Genomic DNA, 12,112 nt, shown 5'->3' with positions numbered 1-12,112 from the left:
ATTTACTAACTAATTAGGACCTAAAATTAACTAAAATTTACTAAGATCTGTACTAATCTGCAGCCAATTAACCTCCCAGTGCAACTTTTATGACCTTAGCCGACAGCAATCTCAGCCGACAGTGTTTACGACTTGTGGAAATTTTGGGCTGGGCTTAGTTCTCAGAATCTTTACATGGCACAGGCAGTCTACACTTAAAGAAGGGCTCTTCGTTCAGAGGAAGCAGATCAGGGACAATTTCTGTGGCTTCGATATTCTGTGTTCTGGCACCAGTCAGATGTCATGGGTTCCTGACTCGACAGCTTCCATCTGTACCACTAACCCAATGATGAATTAGTTTCAGATCAATTAAAAAAATGCATATTAACATTATCTTAATCCTCTTTCCCTTTAGATTGTGCAAAAATTAAATATTTTGCACAACGTATCATGACTGAAATAATCCTCCCAAAATTCCCAACTCCCAAACGTAAAACCATGCTATAAATACTTAGTTCAGGAAGCATCTAAAGATTAAGAAACAAGGTTAACATTTCAGGTCCATATCTTAATGTTAGACCTCAAAGAATACTGGTACAAACTATCTTTTTTTTCTAAATTCACAGCTTTTATTTCAAGTTATCTGTGTGCTTAAATTCCTTCTTGTCAAGTTAATAATATTAACATTTTTATTTAAAAAAATAAGCTCTGCCGTGAATATTCTGGAATAGTTACACGGTAACTCTTTAAATCATGTTTAACTACAAACATTAATCACAGTCAAAATAGAACAGAAACAATTTATATAACATGCAAGTCTCATAGACAACCCTATCAATATAAACTCCTCTTCTGGGGAATGCAGGGATCAACTATTTTTATTTCAAATGCCTTCAAGTATCTGACCTGCATTGCATGGGTTCAACAAATTCCAGAAGCTTGTTAGTCTCTCACTTGAAAGCAATTTGATTTAATTCATTACGAAATTGACCTCTTAAAGCCCTGTCCCATGGTACGAGTTCATTCCAAGAGCTCTCCCGAGTTTGCCCTGATTCGAACTGAGATTTACGGCAGTGTCCACTCATCGGTACTCGGGACTCTCGTGGACATTTTTCAACATGTTGAAAAATCTTCACGAGTCTTCCCGCGCTTACCTGCCGTTAACGTTACGAGCCACCAAGACACGTCCCCGAGCTCCAACGTATCCGCTATGTTCATTCTCCGTGCTTACCACGAGTTTGATTTTTTTTTAAACTTGGGAGAGCTCTTGGAATGAACACGTACCATGGGGCAGGGCTAGTATTAAAATAGATAGTGAAATGAACAAGATAAAATGTTAGGGCCACAGTCAAATTGTTGCCATTCGTTAATTATAAGGCTGCCCAAACCACAGAGAGTATTGAAAAAGATTATTTGTATTAGTAGATGTTCTGGGCAACATGTCATAGGAAAGATGTTGTCAAGCTGGAAAGAGTGCAGACAGGGCTGGCCTTAAGCTGATTGGACCGATTGCTCCCAATTGGGCCCCGCGAGTAAGGGGGCCCCGCGCCAGAGTCATCTACCCTCGGTTCGGGTAGATCTATCCTGCGTGTAGGGGGGGAGTGAGGGGCGGAGAGAGAGAGAGTAGAGGGGTGGAGGGGGAAGAAAGGGGTAAATGGGGAGGGGGGTGTGAGGGGGAATGGAGAAGGGGGAAGAGGGGGAGGTGGGTTGTTCGCTCACAGCAGCGCTCCGGCCCCTCCAGTCGCCGTGCTTCACGCACACAGTCTCGGCTCCACCCCTCTCTCTCCCCGGGGAGACGCGGTGAACAGTACACAGAGAGTCAGGCCGGGGGTTGGAGCAACGTTTACAAACATCAGCCTCAGCTCACACCCGTCTGCCCGGACCCCGGCATCCGCTCCCGCAGCGGCCCTCTCTCTCCCTTCTCTCCTTCCCTCCCTCCTTTCTCTCCTTCCCTCCCTCCTTCCTCCCTCTTTTCCCTTCTCTCATTCGCTCCATCCCTTCTTTCTCTCCTTCCCTCCCTCCTTTCTCTACTCCCTCCCTACTGTGCTTCCTCCCATGAGCATATAGCAAGCTATAGGATCTTTGCTTCCCTTCTCTTTTTCTCTCTCTCCCTCACTCCTCTTCCTCCCTCCCTCCCTCCTCTCCTTCCCTCCCACACACACATAACGCACAGACAACTAACACACAGACATCACGCACGGACAACTAACACACACAACTAAGTTAGGATGGGGTAGAAGCCCAAAGGGTAGGATGGGGCTGAAGCCGAAACTTTAATGCCTGGACTGGTTTTTCACCAATGGTTATTGGTTTTCCAGGATCTATTTAATTAAATTACTTTTTTCTCATTTCACAGTCACTAAAACAAGTGGTATTGTAACTATGTACTTTTCAGAGGTGATCTACACATTTTGTTCGTTACTTGTAGGCTTACATGTATGCAATTTTATATTAAAATGTAGCTTAGATCTGTTTGGTCCATTAACTCCCAGGCACTTTTTAAGTGCACATTTTGATTACTTTCCATTCTAGCATAGAGATATAAAGTCTATAATAGACTTTAATTATATTTATATGAATCTACAGACCTTGGCTGGGAACTTGGGGCTCACCAAAATTGTTCCCAATTGGGCCCCGCAACTCCTAAGGCCGGCCCTGAGTGCACAGAAGATTTATGAAGATGTTGCCAGGACTCGTAGGCCCCAGCTATAGGGAGAGGCTCTGCAGGCTTGGACTCTATTCCTTGGAGCACAGGAGGATGAGGGGTGACCTTGTGAAGATGTACAAATATCCTTCCCAGAGATGGGAAAATAGAGAACCAGAAGACACACAGTAGGTTTAAGGTGAATGGGAAACGATTTAATAGGATCCTGAGCGGTAACTTTTTCGCCCAAATGTTGGTGGATGCATGGAACAGCTGCTGGAGGAGGTAGTCGAGGAAGGTGCTATCGCAAAGTGTTTATGAAACTTTTAGACAGGTACATGGATAGGTTTAGATGGACATGGGTCAAATGAAGGTAGGTGGGACTAGTGTAGATGGGATATGTTAGGTGGTGTGGGCAAGGGCCTGTTTCCATGCTGTATGACTATAAACATTGATAAATATATCATCTACTCTTAGCCAATATAATTGTTCAGTAATTTGGAGTTTTTGTTTTAAATTAGCATGGAAGTATTTATTTTTAAGTATCAAGAATGATATATTGATATTGGTTTACTACTACAGTTAAACATGCAAAAATTAGTAATAAAAAAACATTGTTTTTAAGCAAAACCTATCACCAGTGAGTAATTCAAATTTACAGATGTTGAAATTGGGTTTAAAATCTGGGAAGAATACCATTTACTGGACACATTCGAGTACTCTGCATGACATAATAGATTTTAAAAGCTTTCAGGCATCTTTCAATGTCCCTATTAAGGTACTTGCTGGTGCAAAACCGATGTTCCTCCATTAGGCTAATATTTTCACAGAGCTGTTTTATCAAATAATTGAGACAGAGGTGGACTGACAACTTGATGACGCTTAAAGTCGTCTTTGTGATCATTTGTTGTCACTAGTATTTCAAGAAGTCGAACCAAAACATTTCAATGGAGTACTACATACTGTCGCCCAAGCACAAACCAGATTAAGAAGGCAGTTACAGAAGCGACGTAAGAAACAGTCAATACATTTCGGATGGCTATAATCTTTTTTAATTCATCAACAGAATTTTTTTTAAATCAGAATCAGATGCGAGTCTGTGGAGAATATCAGTAAGATCAACAGAAAGATAACTCAAAAACATTGTAATGCTAGTTAATCATAACCATATTAATGCTTCATCAAAAGTATAATGTTACACTTCAGAATATTAGATATAATCCATACTTCAAAATAATCTAGACAGTTCTTTTATAAGTTTTTCATTAAAATGTAACTATATATTTATGATTATATTTCAACTGTCTGTGTGATTCTTTCTTGTTTAATCTAATTTCTGAACTAAACATTTCAAAAGTGACAGTAACATTATGTTGCCCTGATACTTTCATTGATGTCCAAACTTTATCAATATTATTTATTGTATTTAAAAGCAGAACGTTTGTGCTTTAATGCTAATTCAATGCCAATGATAATGCTTTAAGATAATTTGCTGCTTTCAAGAACTAGGCAGGACGGTTGAATTAATTCAAGATGTAATGTGCAATACAACCATGGTTTGCTTTGCCAGATCAACAGGCAGATCCCAGAACTATGACTTTAGCAGCCATCAAATTTTGTGCACCAATCTCTGTCAAATCTCACGGTTTGAGGTATTAGCTGGCATCTTTTTACTTTTTCAAAACCAAACAGGATGTGCAGAGGCAAAGGAAATAGACATTGAAACAAAATTACAAAATATCTGAAACGTTCAGCTGATTAGTTGTAGGAAACCGACAAGTTAAAAATTATAGAAACTGAATGGAACCGCACTGGGTTAAATTAGAAACATAGAAAATAGGTGCAGGAGGAGGCCATTCGGCCCTTCGAGCCAGCATCACCATTCATGGCTGATCGTCCCCTATCAATAACCCGCGCCTGCCTTCTCCCTATATCCCTTGACTCCACCAGCCCCTAGAGCTCTATCTAACTCGCTCTTAAATCCATCTAGTGATTTGGCCTCCACTGCCAAAATTAACAGTTGATATCCATGTTCGCTAATGTATCTGCTGAGCAATTCTGGAATTTTCTGTTCTTGTGTTAACTTTCTAGAATCCACAATTTTTTTTTTGTGTTCTATTTTAAATTATGTTGATTAAAGATAACGCGATGTAGGCAGGGATTTGATTAGAAGGCAAAAGACCAAAAAGTAACAAGGAGTAAGTACAGGTGCACAACCTTTTATCCGACGATCCAAATAACGAAAACCTCCGAATAGCGACATTTTTTCGGTCCTTGAAGAAAGGTCCTTGAAAACGTTCACCGAGGGCGGCCCACAGAGGTGACAGCGGAACCTCCGGTCGATCCTCGAAGAAAGGGGAACTAAATCCCCATTCATAAAAGAGAAGATGAGGGTATATTGCGCGGGAGGGTTAATAATTGACAATATGCTGCTACCTGCCAGCTGCGTTAAAAAGTTCCCACGGTAGCGTGGTAACTTTTTAACTCAGCGTGCAGGCAGCAGTAGATTGTCGCTCCCTTCAGTTTCACCCCACCTACACCCCTCTGCTTCCCGGCCATGTGTGTGACCCCTTCCCTCCCCTCTCCAGCTCCCCGCTCATTGCACCGGCGCGGGGGCTTTGTACTGTCTTCACGTCGCGATGCTAGCAGCACAGTGCAGTCACCGGAGACGTCAGGACCAACGGAACACCGACCCCCAGGCCCACTGCAAGCACGGAGATCCCAGATCAGCAACTCCAGCCCAGCCCCGTTCCAACTCCAGAAGAACACGCTCCCCGTATGGGCAGAAGCTGATGGTGTGCAAGGGGTACGTCTTGTTCTTGGGGTGGCGCAGCTCGGGCTGTGGGCGAACTGCCACTTGTCGCCGTAGCGGCCCATCGGGGAGCGGATTCCTCTGGAGTTGGAGGGGGGTATTGTGCTGTTTGATCGCCCCCTACTATTCCAGGGACAGGGAGACAGGACGTTCACCGAGGGCGGCCCGCAGAGGTGACAGCGGAACCTCCGGTCGGTCCTCGAAGAAAGGGGAACTAAATCCCCATTCATAAAAGAGAAGGTGAGGGTATATTGCGCGGGAGGGTTAATAATTGACAATATGCTGCTGTCTGCCCGCTGAGTTAAAAGTTCCCACGGTAGACACGATACACAGTGTAGGCAGCAGCAGATTGTCGCTCCCTTCAGTTTCACCCCACCTACACCCCTCTGCTCCCCGGCCATGTGTGTGACCCCTTCCCTCCCCTCTCCAGCTCCCCGCTCATTGCACCGGCGCGGGGGCTTTGTACTGTCTTCAAGTCGGCGATATTCCTTAAGCTGTGACAAAACCCTTGTCCTGGACTTCCCCACAACATACAGGGAACAGCCTATTCCGACATACAACTGTGTAAGTTCTGTAACACCAATCTTCATTCTAAGAATAAACCACAGGTCAGTGCAGTCACCGGAGACGTCAGGACCAATTGGACGTCGACCACCAGGCCCACCGCAAGCACGGAGATCCCAGAGACCCACAGCCTGCAGCAGCCCAGCCCAGCCCCGCTCCAACTACAGAGGAACATGGGTTGCGGATGACGGGGCGCAGCTCGGGGCGTCGTAGGGGCCCATCGGGGAGCGGGTTCCTGTTGGTCCTGACGTCTCCGGGAGGGGGCAAGGGCGGTACAGTTCCCTGTCTCAGCTCCAGTCCAGGGGGGTGGCCGGAGACGTCAGGACCAACGGGACAGCGACCCCCAAGCCCACTGCAAGCACGGAGATCTCAGAGACCCACAACCAGCAGCAACTCCAGCCCAGCCCCGCTCCAACTCCAGAGGAACACGTAGGGGCAGAAGCTGATGGTGTGCAAGGTGTTCTTGGGGTGGCGCAACTCGGGCTGTGGGCAAACTGCCACTTGTCGCCGTAGCGGCCCATCGGGGAGCGGATTCCTCTGGAGTTGGAGGGGGAGGGGGGTATTGTGCTGTTTGATCGCCCCCTGCTATCCCAGGGACAGGGAGACACAGCGGCTTTTTAGACTGGTGGGCAATCACTTCCAAAGTTCTGCCCACACAGTCAGTACACCTCTCCTACACTGCATTTCATACAAACATTTATTCTGCAAGAAAAAACGACATTGAAGACTCAAACTCACGACCGAGTAACTGCCGGGATCAAGGCGCAAACTCGCGACCTTGCGGATATGAGTCGAACACTCTACCACTGAGCCAGCCATTAAAATCTATGCAAAAAAATTTCCATTCCGAAGACCGACAAATTCTGAATTACGAAAAGTGTCTGGTCCCAAGGCTGTCGGATAAAAGGTTGTGCACCTGTACTACAACTGCAACAGTATGAGAGAATCAGCCTTACACTTAGTCAACTGAAAGTACCCGACCAACCTGCTCTCATTGTACAATTGTGCCATCCAACAATAAAAAGACCTTGGAAAACAAGGACCACTTCCCATGACTCAGGAATCATCTCTCACTGAAATCACATTGACGATGAGATTCTCTATCATGTTCTGTGCACCAGCAAAACCTTTGGTTGCCTGAGGGAAAGGCTGTTTTAAATATCATGATCTCAAATATGGTACACAGCTCATGGTCCACCAGGCAGCAGAGATCTCTGCCCATTTATATGTCCAAGTCAAAGTCTACCCACAGCAGGTAAATCAAAGCATTGGCGAGACACACCAATGCTACATCTGAAATCCTCCAAACCCATCAGCAGGATATAGAAAACAATGTCAACAAACTCACCCAGACCAACTTCCCAAAAATCAAGGCTCAAAATACACTAAAGATTACCAAATGGACCAAAAGAGTACCAAATTTGTTGCTTTCAAGAAGAACTAGGCAGGACTCAGTTGAATTAATTCAAGATGCACTGTGCAATACCGCCATGGTTTGCTTTGCCAGATCAGTTCAACAGGCAGGTCCCACAACTATGACGTTAGCATCCATCAAATGTTTGTGCACCAAAGAATAAATATCAGGAATATTGTCAGAACCTCCCTGAAAAAGTTTAACATTCACATTTATTTGTAGGAATCCCTGATCGATGACCTTTCAAACTGGAAGACGAGCATTCCAGATGGCATAGCGTGCCTCCAGTCCATTTGTTCAGAGCACATAAATACCCAGTGGAAATGTCGCAAGGAGTTGCAATTTTCAAACCACCCAGCCAGGACCCCTCTCAAGCACCCCTCTCAAGCATCCCTCTCATGCACCTCTATCATGCAACTCTATCATGCACCTCCTTGTGGCAAAGTCTGTGGGCTTCATCAACCACCACAGAATTTACAAGACTGGAGTGAAAGTAAGTCATGCTCAATTTTGAAGGACAATGTAAAAGAAGGAAAGTCTTCAACTGCAGGATGACATTTATGCCTTTCAGATCAGTGCTAGCCTGTACAGATGTGACCAAGGAACATTACAGTTGGTCCTGAAGACATGATCATTTAGCACAGAAAATAGTGCAGATATTAGCAGAAATCAGGAAAGAACCAACTGATAGATTGAACAAAACTGTGGGTAGACAAATTGAACCAACACAGTGAACAAAACTGTGGCAAATGTAGAGGCAAAGGCAGTCTTGGTACAGAAAATTTGTCAATTGGACACAGAATAATGAATTATATCCTTGTTGCTAAACAAAGAAACGTCTGGTGTTTTGAACGGAACAGTCAATTTCTGTTGTCAGAATAATGTCATGCCATAATGAATCAGTAAGAGCAATATATACAAGAAGAAGCCTGTAAACATCTTGTGCTTTTCTTTATTCCTGGAGTCGATATTAAAACTATGAATTAATGTTCCTTGCAGTTATTAATTATTACATCTACTGCTCTGAGACACTCTCAATGTCAAAGACTTAGATAATATGTAATACATTGATTACCTGGCAATTGTATTTGACTTGAAAGATAATATAAAATATACTTTAAATGTGTCATGGAATATCATCCTTTATCTGAAAGGTGCTAAAATCAAAAGAGAAAACTAAGCTCAGGCTGGAAAAAGCTCTGAATAAGTTGTTGGTACTGCATTTATTTCTAGACATTGTAGCCTCGTAAATACGTATTGAATGGGCCACATTCACCAGAATATCAGGAATAAGGATGAAACTGATGAGAGGTTCCAGAAATTTCCATTGTTGGGCTTCAGTATGCCCTTTGACCAGGCCCCACATTGGAAGTTGATCCAAATCCACGTACCTCGGTGACTGCCAATCACCCCCCCCCGGACACTTATTATTATTTATTCAAATCGTTTGCTATGTCGCTCTTCAAGGGAGATGCTAAATGCATTTCGTTGTCTCTGTACTGTACACTGACAATGACAATTAAAATTGAATCTGAATCTGAAATGGTTAGAACCCATGGAATCCTAGAAAAGACGGCAAACTAAATTCAATATCAGTTTTCTAGTGAGACAAAGGTTGATGGTGAAGGATAGATACAAAATGCTGGAGTAACTCAGCGGGACAGGCAGCGTTTCTGGGGAGAAGGAATGGGTGACGTTTCAGGTTGAGACTCATCTACAATGATGGTTTGTTTAATGAATGGGTCAGTACTGAAACCCTTAAGGTTGGTTGTATACATTCATAATTTCTATATGTTGAAGCTATGATCAATGCGTTTATTGATGGCATGGCAATTGGTGGCGATGATGATAGTGAGGAGGACAGTCCTAAGCTACAGCATTGTATTGATCAGTTGTTAAATGGACAGGGCAATGATTGATGGAATTTAATCCTGATAATACAAAGTGATGCACTTAGGGATGACAAATAAGGGTAGGACATGCTCAATGACAGATAGGGTCCTTGGGCGTAATAGAGTCAAACAATACTGAAACAGGATCTTCTCCATGTCGATCAAGATGCCCCATCTCATTTGCCCAAGTTTGGCCCATTTCCTCTAAACCTTTCCTAGTCATCTTTTAATCTTTTAGTCATCTTTTCAAATATCTTTAAAAAATTGTTATGGTACCTGCCTCAACTACCTCCTCTTGCAGCTCATTCCATATACCCACCACACTCTGTGGGGAACAAAATAATCTTGGTGTACAAGTTCAAGGGCATCTGAAGGTGACAGCACAGGCAGACACCATCGTGAAGAATACATACAGGATGCTTGGCATATTGGAATAGAGGGTTACGGTACAATTTTACAAAACATTAGACAGGCTACAACAGGAGTATTGTGTAAAATTGAATATCAAAATAAACAGTAAATGCCTTGTGGATATATAAAAATAACATTGTGGGGGACCACAACACTATCAGAAGGAAATGGAGAAACAAGAGACTACGAATGATGGGATGTAGAGCAAAAACAAACTGCTGGAGGAACTCAGCATGTCAGGCAGCAACTGTGGAGGGAAATTAATTTCAACATTTTAGGTTGAAACTCTTCACCTGGACTAAAAGGTAGAGCCAGTTTAAAGAGGTGGGGAGTTGTGGAGCAACAACAGGCAAGCGATAGGTGGATGCAAGTGAGGAGGCGTTGATTGGGAGATGAAGTCAACAGAGAGGGAGGGAAGGTTGGAGACAGTGACAGAGTATTGAACGTGATAAATGGAGACAACAAAGGGCTGTAGATTATGGAATCTGATAAGAGAGGAAGCGTAGAACCAAATGGATGGTGGCAGATGCAACAAATTGAAACTGGTTGGTAAGGGTGGGGGAATTGGAAAGAAGGGGGTGTGTGAGAGGGCCTGGATAATCAGAAGGAGAGAGGAAGGGGCAAAAGACCAGCAGGTTACCTGAAGTTGGAAAGTTCAATGTTCATGCCACTGGGTTGTGGACTACCCAGGCAGAATTGCTTTTCTTCTAGCTTGTTTCGTCCCACCCTTGCAATGGTGGAATCTGGTGTGGGAATGGGAAGATGAATTAAAAATGGCTTGCAAATAGGAGTTCCAGGTGGCCATTGTAGAGAGAGCGCAACTGCTCGGCTAAGTGGTCGCCAAGTCAACATTTGGTCTCATCGATATTGAGGAGGCCACGTTGAGAGCACCAAATATAAAAGCTGAGATTGGAAGAGGTGCAGAGGAAATCTCTATAAGGGCTGTTTAGATCACTGGAAGGTGAGGTGAATGAACAATATGGTTGCACTGCAGTGTGTGCAGAGGAGATTCACTAGAATGTTGCCGCATGGGATGCAGCAGTGCACACAGCAAGATGATGGTGACAACAATAATAATCTATTTCTGGGGCATTGACTGAAATAAACATTGACCACGACATCAGGAGGGGGAGATGATAACCGTGTCTTTAAAACATAGACATGTACCATAACATTACCAAAATTGACTATCAGGAAGAAATGTAAAATGCAAGCAAACAAAAACAGAAATGCCCAAGGCCCTTTTTATTCAGTCTGTTCCATTCAGCAAATTAATTCTAATAAGAACGTTAAAGTTCTCATAATTCGAAAAAAAGAGGTACAATTGAAAAATAAACGCCAAATCGTCGGAAATGTTCTGTAATAAGGAAGTATTCGGTCACAATTCCAATCCACGTTCTTTGTCTTTGATCTAAAGTCACCAAGTAAAATTAGAAAATAGTCTGCGCAACAACATGAAAGCGCACCTCGGAAATCATGATTGAGACCTGCAAGTTCATAATGGAAATCTGTGAAAATGTCATAAAAACGAATAATTTTGCAACTGCGTTGTTCAGTGAATTGACGATGTATAAGATGACATTTTATTTTCACGTTTTCCACTTTAAACACCATACCTGTGTAAATCTCTCCGAAAAGTGGGCAGCACATGAACAGAAGCAGCACCAAGTGTTTCCCAGGAAGCATCCACTTTATGCTGGTTTTGTACATCACTCGTTAGTTACGCGCAGACCAGAGCAACTATAAAATAAGCGACCTGGTCGTGTTCATCCACAGAGCCCGAGCGGTGCCCCCTCCCAGGGAGACGAGACCACGAGAACGGGCGACCCCAATCTGCACCGGGCTACAGAGCCGCTCGCCTCTCCTGCACACTCCCTCCCAATCGAGCATCAAAAGCTCAAAGTTGTCCCCGAGCTGATCGAGGGGGGTTTTGCAACATCTCCTGCAGCCGAGAGAGCGCAAAGTCCTGCAACAGTCTCCCCTTCACACTCGAGCGCTGTCAATGCTCACGCGCGCGGGACGCTCCCGGGAGACCACAGAGCGCGCCCCCGAGACCCACATCACCGTCCTCAGTTAAGAGCGTGTCCTGCAGGTGGGAACATATAGTTGTGCAGAGCGAGGAAAGGACTCTACAATAACGCACAGCAACAGCAGAAACGTCTCCCAATACTTCTCTCCAGAGATGCTGCCTGTCCCACTCAGTTACTCCAGCTTTTTGTATCTGTCTTTAGAAACAAAAGGAAGTACGTTTGAGTTCAGGTTGTTGTCACGTGTACCGAGGTACAGTGAAAAGCTTCTTAAGTTTACTTATTAAGTTTTAGATGGACTCATCATCAGATCATTATTATTCCCTTCTACATTCTCATGCTGGAATGGGGAGGTTGCACGCAGTCGAG

The 12,112-nt window shown here is 44.0% G+C and overlaps 1 protein-coding gene across 2 annotated transcripts in view; it reads right to left on the bottom strand.

Annotated features, from left to right (window-relative positions):
• LOC129695683 (tyrosine-protein kinase transmembrane receptor ROR2-like) overlaps nt 1-11,747 on the bottom strand; it is a 59,736-nt gene extending 47,989 nt beyond the window's left edge. For both annotated transcript variants that reach the window (XM_055632857.1, XM_055632856.1), the window contains exon 1: nt 11,333-11,747. In XM_055632857.1, coding sequence (XP_055488832.1) covers nt 11,333-11,426 — 94 coding nt within the window. In that variant the 5' untranslated portion in view covers nt 11,427-11,747. The remainder of the gene's footprint in view (nt 1-11,332) is intronic.
• Between the last annotated feature and the right edge of the window lie 365 nt (nt 11,748-12,112).

The sequence above is a fragment of the Leucoraja erinacea genome, chromosome 3 (genome assembly GCF_028641065.1).
Source record: "Leucoraja erinacea ecotype New England chromosome 3, Leri_hhj_1, whole genome shotgun sequence".
In the NCBI taxonomy this organism is placed as follows: domain Eukaryota; kingdom Metazoa; phylum Chordata; class Chondrichthyes; order Rajiformes; family Rajidae; genus Leucoraja; species Leucoraja erinaceus.
Note: the sequence above shows the minus strand (reverse complement) of the source record. Positions and strands in the feature narration are given on the sequence as shown.